Here is an 18,594-nt window from a genome sequence, read left to right on the forward strand (position 1 = left end):
GGCTAGCAAAATAAACTTTCCACAAGTTTCTTCTTCTACTCCAAAGTAATTAATGGAGTTAACTATAGAAATACTGTTATGTAAGTGAAATCCCAAGCATCTCTAGGAAGTAATCAAGAATAACACAGTGGCATTAAAGCAGGATGCTTACCAAATTCAACTTTCCAATTTTAACAAGCTCTTCTCCATCAATTGTAGTTTCCTTCATATGTATTGTAACAGAAAAAACTGAATGGGAACGACTAGAAAACAAGACAGGTTGTCCAATCGTTACAATGTAAAGCACTGCTTGTTCTCTACAAAATACTGAAACCCGGCAAGGAACATCTAAACACACAAAGGAAGACAACAATAAAACCTGGAATGACAAAATTTCTACCTGCTACCTACAATACTGACCATAAGAAGAAGCTATCAAAACTCCCCTAGAACTTTTAGGGCTGGAGATGTAAAGCCTACATCTAGTACACACCAGTTCCTGGGTTCCATCCCCAGCAATGCACACACAAAGAATTTTCAGGCACCTCTGAAAAAAAAGGACCATCTCAGAGAAGATAGCTCCCATCCGGAACATCGCTGCATTTGTTAATGTGATCAGCAGTGGAGAATATACTAACTTTTAATTTTCTTCTTTATAGTTTTAAAAATTCTTATTTTTTTTAAAGATTTATTTATTATGTATAAAACATTCTGCCTCCATGTATGCTCACACACCAGAAGAGGGCACCAGACCTCATTACAGATGGTTGTGAGCCACCATGTGGTTGCTGGGAATTGAACTCATGACCTCTGGAAGAGCAGTCAGTGCTCTTAACCACTAAGCCATCTCTCCAGCCCCTAAAAATTCTTATGAGTTTTTTAAATTATAGAAAAGATAGTTTGTGCTTTAAGGTTCTTTTGTTTAGAAGCAAGGTCTCAGTGTGTAGCCTAGCTGGCCTAGTTATATATGTCCTTCTGAACTCGAGCTCCTGAGCCTCTTTCCTCAGCCTCTCAAATGCTGGAATCACAGACATGAACCACCACACCATAGCCAGCAGACCATCATTTGAAAAAGAATTCTGTTTTTAAAACTTTACTGCTTCTGCAATAATCTTTGTTTCCTTTCAATAATGTTCCAAAATTGCCACCATTTTGACTCTGATGGATGTCGAGTACCAAGAACTCCACTTACAGCACCAAATCTGCCATACAACACAGTTCCCTAATCATTCCTGACTGACGCCTCCAGATTTCTCCTAAAGGAGAATGGAGCAAAGGAAACGGCTCCCTTACCTGGAGTAAGCATTCATCAGGGTTGCTGCAGTTGTCCGTTTTGCTGCCCCCTTCTCCAAAATTTGGTAAACTTCATCTTTGTTGTGTACTGTGATTTCCTCTAAACCTTTGATTATCACTCCTCTCTGATCAAATATCAAAAGAATATCTATTACTTTGTAAAGAAAAAGTACATTGACTTTTTCAAAGACTCAGATATTAAAATTCAGAAACTTTATCTCAAACTGAGATACCTTGTTCCGGGGATCATCAAACATCTGCAGTCTCTCAGAAACATCAGTAGATGAACTAAGAAGATCAAAAAGTTCTTCGTTGTAGATTTCCAACAAGGACACTTTGACTGAAAATTCAGTGCCATTATCAGTAAGTTTCTCAAAAATTTGATGAAGAGTGCGTGGAATTATACCAGCCAAAGGATCCTGAAATTATATTAGTAAGAATTAAAATAAACTAAAAAAAAATTGAACTCAAAATGCCATTTGCTACAACAGTTAAAACATGACAAAGCCCTCCTTCAGAGTTTATTATTGTATTTGCAATAGTGAGGATTGATCCCTAGGTCTTACACATAGTAGGCAAGCATTCTACCCCATCCCTGTTTTTCTTTCAGAGGCAGGAGTCTCCCTTAAATTGCTCAGGTTAGCCCCACACTTGAGATACTTCTGCTTTGGTCTCCAGGGTATCTGGAATTATGGCTGCACAACATCATACTCAAGCCTAGTTTATTTCAGGTTACTTTATAGCCTAGACTGACCCTGCATCTACAATTCTCCTAACCCAGCCTCCCAAGAACCATATTCCAGGCATAAGTCACCACACCTGGTTTATATTTTATTTCAATATCAGCCAGTTGACCCTTCTGGTCCACTTGTTCTGCATTCTACCAATCGCAACAAACTACTTGAAGAAAATTCTGTCTGTACTGAACATGTACAGACACCTCCCTTTGTCACCACCCCTAAAAAATGCAACATAAACTGAGCGTGGTGATGCACGCCAAGAACTGCAGCACTTAGGATACAGAGAAGAGGATGGGTTCAAGGCCTGCCTCAGCTACATAGCAATTTTAAGGTCAGCCTGGGCTACATAAGAACCTGTCTCAAAACAAATATCCACCTCCCAAAACACAGCACAATTATTTACATAGTACTTGCATTATATTAAGTATTGTAAGAACCTACAGATGATTTAAGCTATGTACAAATACTGTCCCATCTGATAAACACTCCTGAGCATCCTCAGACTTAGGTGTGTGTACTGGAATCAGCTCCTCTCCACTGATATTGAGGGATAACTACTGAGGGATTAACTTGCCAAAGCAAGTTAAAAACCTAACTAATCTCATCATGTCAGAGAAGTCATTTCAGTCTCAGTTATAGTCAACCATAGTCTGAAAATATAAAATGGAAAAGTAAGAAATAAACAGCTGTGAAACTTAAAAATTGGGCATAATACTGAGGAGCATGATAAATAATGACCATCCTTCCAGGGACATGAATCACACTTTTGTCTATATCTGGCTATACTACCTATGCTTCCTGCTTGTTTGCCACTTGGTAGCACTATTGGTTATCAGAACTATTGTTCTGATAGGACAGTGTTAAATGTTTGAATAACTCTTACTCATTTAATCCCAGGACTATGGTACAACAACTATTACAAGTCCAAAGGTAATATATAGTGAGTTCCAGGCCAGCCTGGGTTATAAGTATAAGACCTTGGCTCAAAAAGCCAAAATAATGGTAATAATAGTAGTAACGATAATAATAATAATTTTAAACTATTGCCTAAAGCACAATAAACAGTATAATAAAATTGAAACAGAAACCATATCTGAATAACACATTATATAATATTGTTACATTTCTTATGTTATAGTACTAGTTATTATTGATAAATTTTTATTATGCCAAATTTATGAATTAGATGAAATCATAGTATACACACTATTCACTATTTTAGGTACCCACTATGGGTCTTGAAACACTAAACCATTTCCCTACAGATAAAACAGGGCGGTAGAGGGAAGGACTACATTCTGCTCCTGCTGTTCTGGAGGGGTTTTTTTTTTTGTTTTGTTTTGTGTCTCATTTTTTTGTTTTTTCCGAGACAGGGTTTCTGTGTAGCTTTGGAGCCTGTCCTGGAACTCATTCTGTAGACCAGGCTGGCCTTGAACATACAGAGATCCACCTGTCTCTGCCTCCCAAGTGTTGAAATTAAAGGTGTGTGCTCCCACCGCTTGGTGTGCTATTCTGAAGTCTAAGTAGGACCACCCCCCCTTTTTTTGAGAGGGAAGGTTGAGACAGGGTTTAACTGTGTAATAGCTCTGGCTTTCCTGGAACTCAGTCTGAGACCAGGATGGAATGCAAGAGATGCTCCTGCATCTGCCTCTTTTTTTTGGGGGGGGGGGGGGAGTTGGTTTTTTTTTTTTTTTTTTTTTTTTTTTTTGAGGCAGGGTTTCTCTGTAGCTTTGGTGCCTGTCCCGGAACTAACTCTTGTAGACCAGGCTGGCCTCGAACTCCCAGAGATCCGCCTTCCTCTGCCTCTGGAGTGCTGGGATTAAAGGCGTGCGCCACCACCGCCCGGCCTGCATCTGCCTCTTGAGTGCTAGGATCAAAGAAAGGCATGTGCCACCACCACCTGGCAACTAGACCCCTCTTTTTTATCACTTAACTATATTGTATGCGTTGTTCTTATCTCACCCATTGAGACCATATATTTCTGATACATCAGTAAATTTTACTAAAGTACTACTTATTGTACTTTAGTATAGAGAACTTAGGTTCATGGTTAACATGGTTCTCTGATCTTCTGCATCTCAGAGGTCCATAACCAGGTTGTAGTTGGCCAAAATTTTGCCACACTCAAGATAAAAGGATATTATAAACAATAAATACCTCCTCCCAGGTATATACTTCATTAGGTGATCTTTCACCTTCCATTGTAAAAGTTTTTCCAGTGCCAGTCTGCCCATATCTGTCAAGATTTCAAAAAAGGTATTAAATCAAAAACAAATGCACACATCTAAACTTTCTCATCAACTTGAAAATTAGTTGTTTTGCTTACGCAAAGATGGTGCAGTTATAGCCCATAATCACTTCATCTAGAATTGGACAGACAACACTTCGGTAAACATCAATCTGTTTCGTAGATGCTCCAAACACCTATTTAAAAAAGAGAAATGCAATGAAAACACATCATTCATGGTAATGATTTTGCCCACTAGAAACTCGCTCAACAAACTTGAAGACAAAGTTCAGAAGTATACCATTTTCCCAGGATCACTGTACATTAATGAGTAAGCAAAGAAGGCAGAAGAAGGAAGTACCATATCAAAAGTGTACGTCTTCCTGGAGGTCTTGTCAGTCAACCCTGCAGTTCGCACACTGACTTCTTTCCGCACGTTATCACATTCCACTACCGAGTGGGCGTTAGCTTTCCGCTCTGCCAAATTAAACGGTCTGAAAAAAAATACACATTAGGAACTTTTAGTTAACAAGTTAAATAATAAAGCTTTCCTTAATTACATTAATCAAGAAATATGTGTAGCTGGGCAGTGGTGGCTCAGGCCTCTAATCCCAGCACTGGGAGGTAGAGATAGGCAGATTTCTGAGCTCAAGGCCATCCTGGTACACAAAGTGAGTTCTAGGGCAGCCAGAGCTAAACAGAGAAACCATTTATTGAAAAGCCCAGGGGGGAGGGGGAGACGGACACAGGACAAATAGAAAAAAAACAAAAAACCAGCAGAAGAGATCAATGGTCTTCATTCTAAAAAGAAAAAAAAATGCCTAGCCGGGCTGTGGTGGCGCACGCCTTTAATCCCAGCACTCGGGAGGTAGAGGCAGGCGGATCTCTGTGAGTTCAAGACCAGCCTGGTCTACAAGAGCTAGTTCCAGGACAGGATCCAAAAACCACAGAGAAACCCTGTCTCGAAAAAAAAAAATGCCTAGACTTAAAGTAGTATTATTTCCGAAGGGCTCAAGGGATCAGTGAATAAAGTACTGGCAGTCCAAGAGTGAAGAGCAGGCTGGACCCCAGAGCTCATTCAAAAGCCTAGCTGAATGAGATAGGTGTCTGAGAAGATCTGATGAGAAGATACAGTGATAACTTGATCTCTTCTAAATATCTGTAAACATCTCTATTTTGCAGTTTTGTTCTCTGAGCCTACTGGGATGCTTGCCTGCACTTTGCATCCAGCTTGTTTTGATTGTTTATTTGGTTGGCTGTTTTGTTTTGTTTTCTCTTTCATCCATACCAATGTTATCTGTCACTGGGGAATATCTGAATTGCTTTCTATTTTAATAAAAAAATAACTTTATTTAAAAAAAAAGTCACGTATGTGTAAGGCTCCTGTAATCCCAGCACTTGGAGGCAAAGACCAAAGATTTCTAGGGCAAGCTGGCTAGCGAGAACATCTTAAGCTTTGGCTGCCGTGAGATCTTGGGCCATCTAGCAAGATATCCAATGTCAGCTCCAGGCCTACACATGCACACACAGATCACTTTAAAGGTGGGGAGGGTGAGTTTGGGTGGGAGTGAGACTGCTCAGTGGGTAGAGGTGCTTTGCCACGAAGCCTGAAAAGATGAGCTCAACCCCTAGAACCCTAGAACCCATACAGTGAAAGGAACCTACTCCCACAAGCTGTCCTTCGTCCTCTAAATATGCCTCCAACCAAAAGTAAATGAACAAAGAAATAAATGTTTTTTATTTCCTGAGCTTATGATGAAGCTCAACTGGAAGTATGTCTGGCATGCACCTGTCTCAAAATGAAATCCAGGGATTCCTTCTCATGGCCTTCTCCCCATAAACACTGCCACATTCAATTTTTGCTGTATGTTCGTTCCCACCACATTCCTTTTCAAACGTCATCTCTCATAATCGCCTGTTAGTGTCTAACAATTCAGAATAGGATATTTGTTTAGTTTACTATATCCCCGTACCCAGCACTATGTTTGGCTCTATGTCAAGCTATATTACTTAATAAATTTCATTTATTTATTAAGTAATTTATTTAATACATTCCCAAGAGGAATGATAAAAAAAACAAAACTAAGTAAACTGAAAATTAAAACAACGTATTTTATTTCTGGGAACTGTAACTTTATAAGTCAACAGTCTTGCTATAGCATTATCAGTTTAGCTCCATTTAATCCCTGTCAAAAACCACAGTCCACAGAATAGCATTAATAACATTTCATTTATACACTTAATATTTAACTGAGCCAAAGGAAACAACTTGGGTTATTTATCCCACTCGGTATATAAGGAAAGTCTAAGTAGAAAATCTCTTCCCTCACTGCTAGACAACCAAGGTATTATTCATTTATGATGCATACCTTGACTTTTCCTATACCTAATTCACTAGCATATTACTGGGATCTTGGGAAATTTACCTCCTGGCTAAGAGTAGTGCTGTCATTTTGTAGTAGTGCCTGCACAATGCACAGTACCAACGGGAATATACATTACTAAGAATTCACTAAAAACTAAGTCTATTGCAGTAAAATTATCGAGTATAATGGATTTGCTTTCATTAACTAAAGCTTTTCCAATTAGTCTTCTATTCCCAGCATCTCTACATTACTTTCTTGCATGAATATGAAATTAAGCTACAGAATGCATGTCATTCAAATTGTCAGGAAAGAGTAATATGAAATTTATACAGATCACACATTACTAAAAATTATGAAAACACATGCTGGGCATGGTGACACATGTCATTAATCCCAGCACTCAGGAGGCAGAGGAAGAAGGAGCCGGTGAATTACTGAATTACAGGCCAGCCTGTCTATAGAGCAAGGTACAGGACAGCTGTGGGGGTGGGAGTGGGGGTAGGGATAGAATTATAAAACTCTCGAGATATTCTTTTTTTTAAAAAAAAAAATAATTTATTTATTTATTATGTATACAATATTCTGTCTGTGTGTATGACCGCAGGCCAGAAGAGGGTACCAGACCTCATTCCAGATGGTTGTGAGCCACCATGTGGTTGCCGGGAATTGAACTCAGGACCTTTGGAAGAGCAGGCAGTGCTCTTAACCTCTGAGCCATCTCTCCAGCCCCCTCTCGAGATATTCTTTAAAGACTGTCAGGGCTACCAGAAAAAAGGACTTCCAATCTTCTATTTTCCTGCCCAGATTTCTCTAACTAAAAAATTGCAAGGATCTTGCTAATTATCTTAACAAACTCAATCAATTTGGGGCCTCAATACAGATAGAGAAAACCTTCAAGCCAAAATAGGGAGGGACACTAAAAGATTTTTAAAAAATTTTTAAAAGTCCGATGTCACTCCACAAATATTCAGCATCATATACTTGTTATATGATAGAAAGTAGGGATAAACTAGTGAACAAAACAAAAATCAGAAAACCAGCTGGGAGCTAGAGAGCTAGCTCAGCAATTAAGAACCCATATTGGATCCAGGGGATCCAACAGCCTCTTCTTAACTCCAGGGACATCAAACTCCCATGCACCTATCTACACACATATACACATACTTAAAAACAAAAATCTTTTTAGAAAGGGGTGCTGTGGCTGTTGCTCAGCTGATAGGAGTTGCTTGCTTGCCTAAGATACACAGGGCCATAGATTTGCTCCCCAGCACCACATACAGTAGACACTGTGGTGCACACCAGTGGTCCCAAGCACTCAGGAACTGGAGGCAGAAAGACAAGGTGTTTAAGAACAAGGTCACTGTATAATGATATTTTATTTATGTTTTAATAAATAAAGCTTGCCTGAAGATCAGAGGGTAAAACTAAGCCACTAGGGGCCAGGCAGTGGTGTCACACACCTTTAATCCCAGCACTAAAGGGGAATATAGGACAGGAAAAGACAGAGGCTCAGGGCTCAGTCTGCAGTTGTCCAGTGTTGGAAGAGGCAAGACGTGTTTAGTGGCTGGGCTGTTTTGCTTTTCTGATCTTCAGCTTCAACCCCGATATCTGTCTCTGGGTTTTTAATTATTTGTGCTGCACTGGGCACATCAAACCCCATCTCAAAAGAAAAAAAGAAAAACTAAACAAAAACATATCACCAAATCCTCTTCAGGAAACTTAACACAGTTGGAAGAGATATTACCAGATAAATATATTAGCTACTAATATACTAGAAATAAAAGAAAATTAAGCAAACTAAGGGGGCATAGGAAGTGATAAGATGGTAGATGAGTAGTATTTTGGGGTGATCATGAGATGCTTCCTGATGAGGTGACATGTGAGCAGAATTTAAATGTGAAGAGATCAGGCATGCAGGTATTGGAGCAAGAAAGCTTTCCAGAGAGACAACAGAAACTACAGGGTCCTGATATGCACAGCAGATGCATTAACTGTAGTTTCAAGCAGGGAGTGGTGCAGGCCTTTAATCCCAGTGCTTGGGAGGCAGAGGCAGGCGGATCTCTGTGAGTTCGAGGCCAGCCTGGTCCACAGAACAAGTTCCAGGATAGCCAAGGCTACACAGAAACATAGCTTGGAAAAAAATTGTAGTTTTAAATTGAATTTGCTAGTACCACACATAAATAAGTAAATAAAGCGTGCTTAAATTATTAAGATCAACAAAGAAAGCAGAATGAAAATAAGAAAATATTTGGAAATTAAAACAGAGCACACCCCAAGGTGGGGGAGGGAACTGTGTGACCTGAAAGCAGAAGGGGGCATTTAGAGAAAGGCGACCCAGCAAAAGGGGTCAAGGAAGATGAGGGCTGGTAGTGAGGTGAGTAACGACAAAGCCTAAGTACATAATATGTATGGAAATGCCCGCAGGAAACCATGAGCGATGGCTCTGTATGCTAACCTTCTCACAAACACACACGGGGGGGGGGGGGGGGTTGGTTCAAAATTGATTTTAAAAAAAGGGCCATAATAAAGCAAAGTGAATGTCCAATGCTAAGCAGTATAAATCCTTACATTAAGAACCAAGAAAGATCCAAGGACATCCTAACACTAAAATTTAAACAAATCAATCCAAAGCCAAAAGGTAGGAAATAATAAAGATAAAATTGAAAACTAGAGAAAAAACAATAAAGATCAACAAATTGACAAGGGGCTGGCGAAATGGCTCAGAGGTTAAGAGCACTGGCTGCTCTTCCAGAGGTCCTGGGGTTCAATTCCCAGCAACCACATAGTGGCTCATAGCCAACTGTAATGAGATCTGATGTCCTCTTCTGGTGTGCAAGCAAAATGCAGACAGAACATTGCATACACAATAAATAAATTTAAAAAAATAAATAAGGGCTGGAGAGATGGCTCAGAGGTTAAGAGCACTGCCTGCTCTTCCAGAGGTCCTGAGTTCAATTCCCAGCAACCACATGGTGGCTTACAACCATCTATAATGAGATCTGGTGCCCTCTTCTGGTCTGGTGGCATCCATGCAGATAGAACACTATGCATAATAAATAAATAAATAATAAATAAATAAATTGAATGAATGAATGAATGAATAAATTGGCAAGCCTTAGCTAGGTGTACTAAGAAAATGGCTTAATTAGAGATGAAAGTGCTGATAATTCTATTGATTTTACAAAAACAACAACAACTATGAACCAACAATTGTTGCTCAGCTGAAGAAATACAAAAACTTAAACTTAAGGCCAAATCAGAGGGATAGGAAGTGAGAGTGGTAGCATCATCTCCTAACGAAGTCCTCTTCCTCACCTCCATCTTCTGAGAACAGCAGGGCTGAGAGGTTCCGGGAGCTATAGACTCCAGAATTAACTGGCTAGAGAAGACAGTGCAGATCAAGACTTGTGCAACCCTTGTGCAGCCTCACGGGAGAGCATCACTCCAGAAAGAGCAGATATACTTCTTGCAGACACACTATTAGCAAATGATGGGCCCTAAGCCAGTGCAAGGGAGAGAGAGACCCTCACCAAAAGTACTCAGAACAAACTGGAAGGTAAAAGTCCATGGTTCTCTTTTCTGCAAAAACGAGAAGTGTGGCTCCCAAATCTCAAATCAAGAGAAGACACAGGCTAAGTTGGGTGGCAACTGCACCTGGGACCTGTCAGTGCGGTGCTCCTGTATGGCAACTCTCAAGTCCTGTGGAGCCCTGGATTTCTCTAGTAAAGCTAGTTTACCCACGAAAACGGAGGGAGGAAGAGGAAAAGGAAGGAGAGACTAACCCCTGAACCTGGCAGTTTCAAAGAGAATTCTACCAAACAATTCAAGAACTATTATTAATTTCCATGCCCTTTGAGAAAAAAAAGTAAGGGAGGTGTGGTGGTTTGAAAAGGCCGCTATAGGCTCATAGAGGTGGTACTATTAGGAGGTGTGGCCTTGGAGGAAGTGTGTCACTGGGAGTGGGCTTTGAGGTTTCAGTGCAAGCCACGCCCAGACACATTCTCTTCCTGCTGCCAGTCAATCTAGGTGTAGAACTCAACATTCTTTCCAGCACCACATCTGCCTCCATGCCACCATGCTTCCCATCATGATGACAATGAACTAAAGCTCTGAACTGTAACGCAGCCCCAATTAAATGTTTTCCTTTATAAGATTTGTCTCTTCACAGCAATAGAAACCCTACCAGATACAGGAGGGGAGTATTTCCCAACTCATTCCTAATACTTCTTGCTTTCTCTTTCTTTATAAGAAGGTTCATCCTGGGCCAGGCGGTGGTGGCACACGCCTTTAATCCCAGCACTTGGGAGGCAGAGGCAGGCGGATCTCTGTGAGTTCGAGACCAGCCTGGTCTACAGAGCTAGTTCCAGGACAGGCTCGAAAAACCAAAAAAAAAAAGGTTCATCCTGATGTCAAAACTACATAAAGGCACAAGAAAACTACAGATCATTATCACTATTCCCTATGAATTCAAAAACCACGGAGCCATGATGGTGGATTCTGGTGTACTGCCCCCCCCCCCGCAGGGGGAGTCAACAAAATACTAGCAAACTGAATTTAGAAGCATGAATTATGCACACAACCAATACAAGGATGACTTACAAAAGCTAATCAATGAAAAACTTTCCTGTTAATTGATGCAGAAATAGTATTTTGACCAAAAATTACAAGGAAAATAGTTCTACTAAAAGCCAAATTGGGGGGGGGGGGACGGCTGGAGAGATGGCTCGGCGGTTAAGAGTACTGGCTGCTCTTCCAGAGGACCTGGGTTCAAGTCCCAACACCCGCATGGCAGCTCACAACTGTCTTGTAACTCCAGTTTCAGGGGATCTGACACCCTCATAGTAACGTACATAAAATAAAGTTAGATACATTTTTTAAAATGTCAAATATTAGAAATTCACAGAATACTTAAGAGCACTTGCTGCTTTTCCAGAGGACCTGAGTTTAGTTTTCTAGCACCCATGTCTGTGGCTTACAACTGCCTGTAACTTCAGCTTCAAGTAATGCAGTGCTCTCTTTTGCCCTCTGCAGGCAGACACAGACGTGGTATAGTGCACCAAGGTCTCAAGGCCTTGTACAAGCTGTGTTGGGTAAATATTTCCCCTCAGAGTTACATCCTCACCCCAGTTCTTTTGTTTTTGTTTTTTCTTTTTAAGAAACAAGATCTTGCTAGATGTCTAGGCTGATCTTGAACTCCTGGGTTTAGACACTCCTCTTGCCTTGGCCTCTTAAATAACTAGGAGAGAACCTTAATGGTAAAACACACATACAAGTAAGACAAGTAAATCAATTCTGAGACTACTTGAGAGAAGAAACGAAATCAGCTAAAGGTCAAAGGGGAGAGCAGTGGGGGAAGAAAATAATCAAATCATAAGTATATGAAGATGCCATGATGAAATCCTATACTTCGTAATTTAAACTAGAACAAAAATTTTAAATTAAGGGCCAGTGAGGTAGGTCAATGGGAAATGGCACTTCCCACCAAATCTGACAACCTGGGTTCAGTTCCAGGGACCCAAAGGGTAAGAGGCTAGAACAAACTCCTGTGTTGCCTTTGCACGGCTAAAGGCTGTCGTGGCACGTGTGCATAGGCATGTGCTTGAACTCGCAGAACACATGCAATTAAAAACACACACAAAACAAAAACCTTTTAATTACAAATTAAGAGTAGGGACAGTAGAGAAAGGTCAGAGGCTAAGAATGCTTACTGTTTTTCCCAAGGACCTGAGTTCACTTCCCAATACCCACGTCTAGTGGTTTATAACAGCCTCCAACTCCAGACAAGTAATCCAATGTCCTCTTCTGGCCCCTGCAGGCAGGCACACATATGGTGGACGTTCATACATACACCATTCAAATAATGAAATTAAATCTTTGTATTTAAAAGTTTTAAATAATAAACTCAACAAAAGTATCAAGATACAGTCAGGGCAGGTTAAGAAGGGTAACATGGTAAAAGCATTTTCCGGATCAAGTCTATAAGACCTGAGTTAAATGTCTGTATTTCATGGTGGATACAATAGACTTCCAAAAGTTGTATTCTGTTCTACACACACACACACACACACACACACACACACACCCTGTGGCACATGAATGCTGGCACTGACGTACACATCATACACACATATAATAAGATTGAAAACTAGCGAGTAAAAATCAATTGCACTTACATATTCCAGCAGTAAACAGTCCAAAAGAAAGTTACAAAATTAATTCAATTTGAAATAACATTAAGAACAAATTAATTTAATCAGGTAGTTAAAAGAGTTGTAAAATGGAAATTACAAAACATTACTGAAACCAGTTATAGCAAATTTCAACACTTGGGAAGCTAAGGCGGGCAGAACAACATGCTGGAAGGTAACCTAGGCTTTTGTGAGCCTGTTTCAGAGACACCAAAAACAAAAGACTAAAAACAAAAACCCAACAAACCTCCAAAACTCACACTTCTTAACTTTAAAACTTATTTTAAAACTATAAGTAATCAAAACTATATGGGACGGACATAGACAGACAGACAAAGAACAGTGGAACAGAATGCCCACAAATAAACCCTCTCATATGGGAGCAAATGATTTTAGACAAGTGTACCAAAACTATTCAGTAGTTAAAGAACAGGTTTTTTTAACAACTGGTGCTAGGAAAAGTGAGTATCCACATATAAAAAAAAGAAACCAAATATTACCCTAACACCATATACAAAAAATAAATAAATAAAATAACTCAAAATGGACAAAAAACTTGCACCTAAGACTAAGACTGTGAAACAGAGAAAGAATAAAAAGCCTGACAATGTTGGCTTTAGCAATGATTACTTTAATAAGACACCAAACACACAGGCAACACAATCAAAAACAGGCATAGTGGCTCACACATGTAACTCCGTAACTCAGGAGGCTGAGGCAGGAGGACTTCTTTGAGCTGAAACTCAGCCTGGACAGCCAACTGAGTTTGAGACTAGCCAGAAGGCTATGAAGTGAGAGACCCTGCCACCAAACACAGATATAAGACAAACTGGATCTAACACTCAGCAGCCTGAGAAAGTCTCATAATGTTTAATGACAAGATTTGCACCAGAAACACTACTTGATAGAGAAAAAGCTAACCAGAAAGGAAAAAGAAAAACCTATGCCAAAATTATTGTACATGACAGACACAATGTCAACATTTTTCACTGGTAAAAAATATAAAAGAAATCTCTTAAGGCAAGGCTTGAAGTGTAGGAGGATAAGGACACATGGAGGTGGATTTATCAGTTTGAGTGATGATTGAAAGCTGGAGTCAGAGGTGGTTGTGAGCCACCAGGTGTGGGGGCCAGACCTCCAATCTTCTGGAAGATGAGAAGTTCTCCTAAACTGAGCAATCTTGCTAGCCCCCAAAACCCACTTTTTTTTTTTTTTTTTTTTTTTTTTTTTGGTTTTTCGAGACAGGGTTTCTCTGCGGCTTTGGAGCCTGTCCTGGAACTAGCTCTTGTAGACCAGGCTGGTCTCGAACTCACAGAGATCCGCCTGCCTCTGCCTCCCAAGTGCTGGGATTAAAGGCGTGCGCCACCACCGCCCGGCCAAAACCCACTTTTTAAACAGTTACTTTGCAGTTTGTTAATTTCTATTATTACTATCAGTATTACTTTTTCTGTGTATTATTGTTTCCTTCATCACTTGCAAAATATATGAGTTATAAAGAACACTAACAGTGGTGTGGTGGCACATTCCTTTAATCCCAGCGCTCGGGAGGTAGAGGCAAGTGGATCTCTGTGAGTTCCAGGCCAGCCTGGTCTACAGAGTGAGTTCCAGGACAGCTAGGTCTGTTACACAAACAAACCCCACCAAAATGACAGGCACAATGGCACACACTTGTCACCCAGCACTTAGGAGGAAGAGGCAGAAGAATCAGGCCTACAAGGTCACCTTGCGCTATGCCAAGATGCTCAAGATTAGTGCGGACTTCATGAATCTTGCGATAGGAAGGAAAGAACGGAAGGAACCCACACACATACTCAAAAACTACACGCCAAAACAAAGCCAAACCTTATCATTTTCAATATCTACACTTAGTCACCAAAGCTTGGTAAGCAATATAACCTAAAAGTTTTATAAAATATTTCAGTTTGGTGAATACTTTTGTTTTTTTGTTTTGTTTTGTTTTTTAGCAGACTGGATATGAGATTTATTACTGAACATGATTTGGTAGGGTACAGGAGAACATCGTGAAAGCCCTCAGGAGTGTAGGGCTCGCCACTTGTCCAGAGGACCACAATTAGGAATATATTTGACCCCACAGCCATCAGGAATGAGTCGCTTCTCAGCAACCATGTCTTCAAATTCATCTGCATTAAACTTAGTAAAGCCCCATTTCTTTGAGATGTGGATCTTCTGGCAGCCGGGGAATTTGAACTTGGCTCTACGAAGAGCCTCAATCACATGTTCCTTATTCTGCAGCTTAGTACGGATGGACATGATGACCTGGCCAATGTGAACCCTGGCCACTGTGCCCTGGGGCTTCCCAAAGGCACCACGCATGCCTGTCTGGAGCCTACATTGGAGACAGCATTGAGATCAGAGACTTGAATAAGTGCCAGAAAATTGTCTCCAAGGTCCCTTAGGGCAACCCATACAGGTAACAGGCTGCGTACACTACCAAGGAGGTTGCTGTTTGCAACCATTGCACACCAGGGCCCCAAGGGGAAAGGGACCTAGTCGGCTTAATTAGTTGCAAATGGTGAATACTTTTGGACTGACCAAAAAAAAGTTGCAAGGGCAACTCTCAACAGCAACCAAAGCAGATGTAAGATATACACACGCTATACAGGCAAAAGCGGATGTAAAATATACACACAATATACAGGCAAAGCAGATGTAAGACACACACACAATATACAGGGGAAAGCACTAACATGCTGGGGGGAAATCCATCACTACTTAAACCGCATTTCAACAAGTATCATCCGTTCTCCACGAGTTCATTTTAAAATTGGGTAGTGGGGTACCTGTAACCGTGAGCCAGCAATCCCAACTACCCCCCCAGAGGCTGAGACAGTAAAGAAGGCTAGCTTATACCCAGGAGTTCCAGACCGGTCACGGTAACATCACAAGAACTCAAAAAAATTAAAAAATTCGAGTAAGCTATTTGGATGTCAGTCAGGCGAAGAGTTGAAGCCCCACATCCTCTCTCTATTCACAATTCTCTTTTGGTCTGTGGACAAAGACAGATAAAAAGAGAAATAGGGCTGGGCGGTGGTGGCGCGCGCCTTCAATCCCAGCAGAGGTAGGCGGATCTGAGAGTTCGAGGTCAGTCTGGTCTAAAGAGCGAGCTCCGGGACAGTCAGGGCTACACAGAAAAACCCTGTCCCGAAAAAAAAAGAAAAGAGAAAAAGAGAGGAGATGTTGCACCACAAACAAGTCCCTTAATGGTTGTGAACTTCATTAACCCACTTTACAGCTTTGCTTTCAAAGCTTAACTTGAGTGACGTCTACTTGGATAATTGAGATGAGTAAGCTATTACATCCAGAAAAAAGAAAACGAGCAACTTACTCTTCCCGAGGTGCAAATAAGCCCAAGGCAAGCAAGCGCCAAACAATCTGCAAAGTCGATACGAAGCTTTATTCCCAAACTGACAAACCGCATGCAGCGGCATAGAGCAGTGACACCTAAATCTTCGACGATATTGGTCTTTTAAAAGGGGACGTGCTTTTCAGTGAAGCGCAATCATGTGAATGCAGCTTAACCCGAAGCAGCCCCAACATTCTAACATTCTTCCCCTCAGAAACAAACCTTAATGTAGAACTCAACCTGGTACCATTTTATCGAACAAAACACGGGGAGCCTAGAAACGGGCAATTTAGATCTTTTCAGAAAGCGTAAACAAGCCGCTTCCGCAGACGGCCCGGGAGGGAGCCCAAGAGAGAAGCCTCCGCGTCCGGACTCCTACCAGCCTCTCCCTACCTGCAGCGCACCACCACCTGGATGTTCTTGCCCTTTTCCTCTTTCTTCTTCGAAGAAGAACTCGGCTGGGACGCCATGACGCTCGTGCCCAAAAACCTGCCGCCCTGGCGGCGACTCCGACGGGGTGGGACACTGGGGGCCCTCTTCCTCACGACCAATGCTGCCGTGGCCTGCAGGACCGAGACCCGCGGTGCACGCAAGCCTCTGGCCGTGGCCACCGGCCCGCCACAAGCCGACAGCCAGAACCCCGGAGCTGGCCTCGGCACGGAAACCAGCAACGATTCGGCGCCTCAATTTGAAAAAAGGAGTCGAGTTACGCAGCCAGTAGCGGCGAAGCACGACGCGCAGGGCATCATGGGACGCCGTGTCGTCACCGCGGCACGCTAGGGCGTGGCCGAAGGGAGAGGGAAATGGTGCGGGCTAGGGAGCTGTGGTCCTAGGTACGCGGTCAAGAGCCGCGGCTGTTCTGCTGCTGGGGCCTGGGACGCCTTCGCCGCCGTGCTCGCCGGGTCCTGCCCGCCTCTGAGACCTCTCGCTTTCTGGAGAGCTGACGAACGAAGGACTCGGCGGGGTTTGGGGAGGCGCCGCAGTGGATGCCCGGAGCTGCGTTTCTGTTTCTTGGGATCTTAACGTAACTCGGGGGTGCAGGGAGAAGTGCCCATGTACCCTCCAAATACCTGCTCCCACAGTCCAGATCCCTGGTCCTCTCGGCTAATCACGGTCAGATGTGTACAGATAAACTACCGTATCCCAGAGACTCACTGGCATCTCAAAATGTCCCACAAGGTGGACATACCGGAACTGTTCGAGACAGGGTTTCCCAGTGTAGTCCTGGCTGCCCTGGAACTCACTCCGTAGACCATGCTGACCTCCAACTCAGAGATCTGCCTGCCTCTACCGCCCAGGGTTTTTCTTTCTTCCTTCCTTCCTTTTTTTTTTTTTTTTTTTGAGATAAAAGTTGATGTAGCTCAAGACAACCTCGAACTCACTGTATAACTGAGGATGACTTTGATCATCCTGACTCCACGTCCCCAGTGCTGGGATTATAAGCATTCACCACCATACCCATTTATACTGGACTGGGGAATAAAACCAAGAGCTTCTGTTGTTTTTCATTAAATTCCGTAGCTGTCCCTTAAGCAACTACGTCCTAACGGGTAATTGCATTGAAACTCTGCAGCTACCAATAGCGGTTAGACTGTACTGGCTGTAGCCAGGCAGAAATTCTGTTGCCTCAGGCACTGACTCTGTCACGTTTGGTAAAGGGATCTGGATCTCTATCCCTCTTTAGAATTCAGGATTCATTCCAGGACAGGCTCCAAAACCACAGAGAAACCCTGTCTCGAAAAACCAAAAAAAAAAAAAAAAAAAGAATTCAGGATTCAAAGGGTGAGGTGAAATTCTGCTCACAAGTAGCTAACCTTTCTTAGCTTGAGTCTCCTCCAAATAGGGCATCCATCATTCTGTCCAGCCCCTACTTAAGAACCTTAGCTACACAAGGGTCCTTCCAACCACTTGTGTCAGCCTGCTGACCCCAGGTTAATTTTTATGTAATCAAACAAATATAGCCGGGCAATGGTGGCGCACATCTTTACCCATCACTTGGGAGACAGAGGCAGAAGAATCTCTGTGAGTTCGAGGCCAGCCTGGTCTACAAAAACTCGTTCCAGGACAAGCTCGAAAGCTACTCAGAAACCCTGTCTCGAAAAACCAAAACAAACAAACAAAAAAAGCAAACAAACGTAACACATCTTTGCATCATTAAACAAATATTCCACAGCGTAAACGAATATAACCACATCTTAAGTTAATCTTCCATAACAGACTTCTTTGAGCTAGATCAACACTCCACCATCTCCACCCCTAGCTAGCTTTGTATTATCTGAACAGATATTTACACAAAATAAATATATCCTTGGCTCCTGAAGGAAAATATTTAACATCTCGCAGTTTGGGCTTCCTTGTTGTTAAAAGGAGATAATAAAAATTATTGTTGTCTGAATATCAGGTCTGTTGGTAGATGCTTTGCAAACCCACAAACTCC

The 18,594-nt window shown here is 41.9% G+C and overlaps 1 protein-coding gene and 1 non-coding gene across 2 annotated transcripts in view; both read right to left on the bottom strand.

Annotated features, from left to right (window-relative positions):
* The window catches only part of Kif11 (kinesin family member 11), a 50,091-nt gene extending 33,334 nt beyond the window's left edge, over positions 1-16,757 (bottom strand). The window contains exons 1-7 of the mRNA XM_041662204.1: positions 16,551-16,757; positions 4,601-4,733; positions 4,339-4,436; positions 4,170-4,248; positions 1,506-1,691; positions 1,273-1,397; positions 152-242 (exon numbers count right to left, since the gene is read on the bottom strand). Of these exons, the coding sequence (XP_041518138.1) occupies positions 152-242; positions 1,273-1,397; positions 1,506-1,691; positions 4,170-4,248; positions 4,339-4,436; positions 4,601-4,733; positions 16,551-16,627 (789 nt within the window). The 5' untranslated portion in view covers positions 16,628-16,757. The remainder of the gene's footprint in view (positions 1-151; positions 243-1,272; positions 1,398-1,505; positions 1,692-4,169; positions 4,249-4,338; positions 4,437-4,600; positions 4,734-16,550) is intronic.
* On the bottom strand, positions 15,189-15,323 carry LOC121454834. The gene has a single exon (XR_005975351.1). It is a non-coding gene; the product is annotated as a small nucleolar RNA SNORA70 (small nucleolar RNA).
* Positions 16,758-18,594: the final 1,837 nt, after the last annotated feature.

Source organism: Microtus oregoni, unplaced genomic scaffold (genome assembly GCF_018167655.1).
Source record: "Microtus oregoni isolate MIOR12 unplaced genomic scaffold, Mior012 000012F_ref0000307, whole genome shotgun sequence".
In the NCBI taxonomy this organism is placed as follows: domain Eukaryota; kingdom Metazoa; phylum Chordata; class Mammalia; order Rodentia; family Cricetidae; genus Microtus; species Microtus oregoni.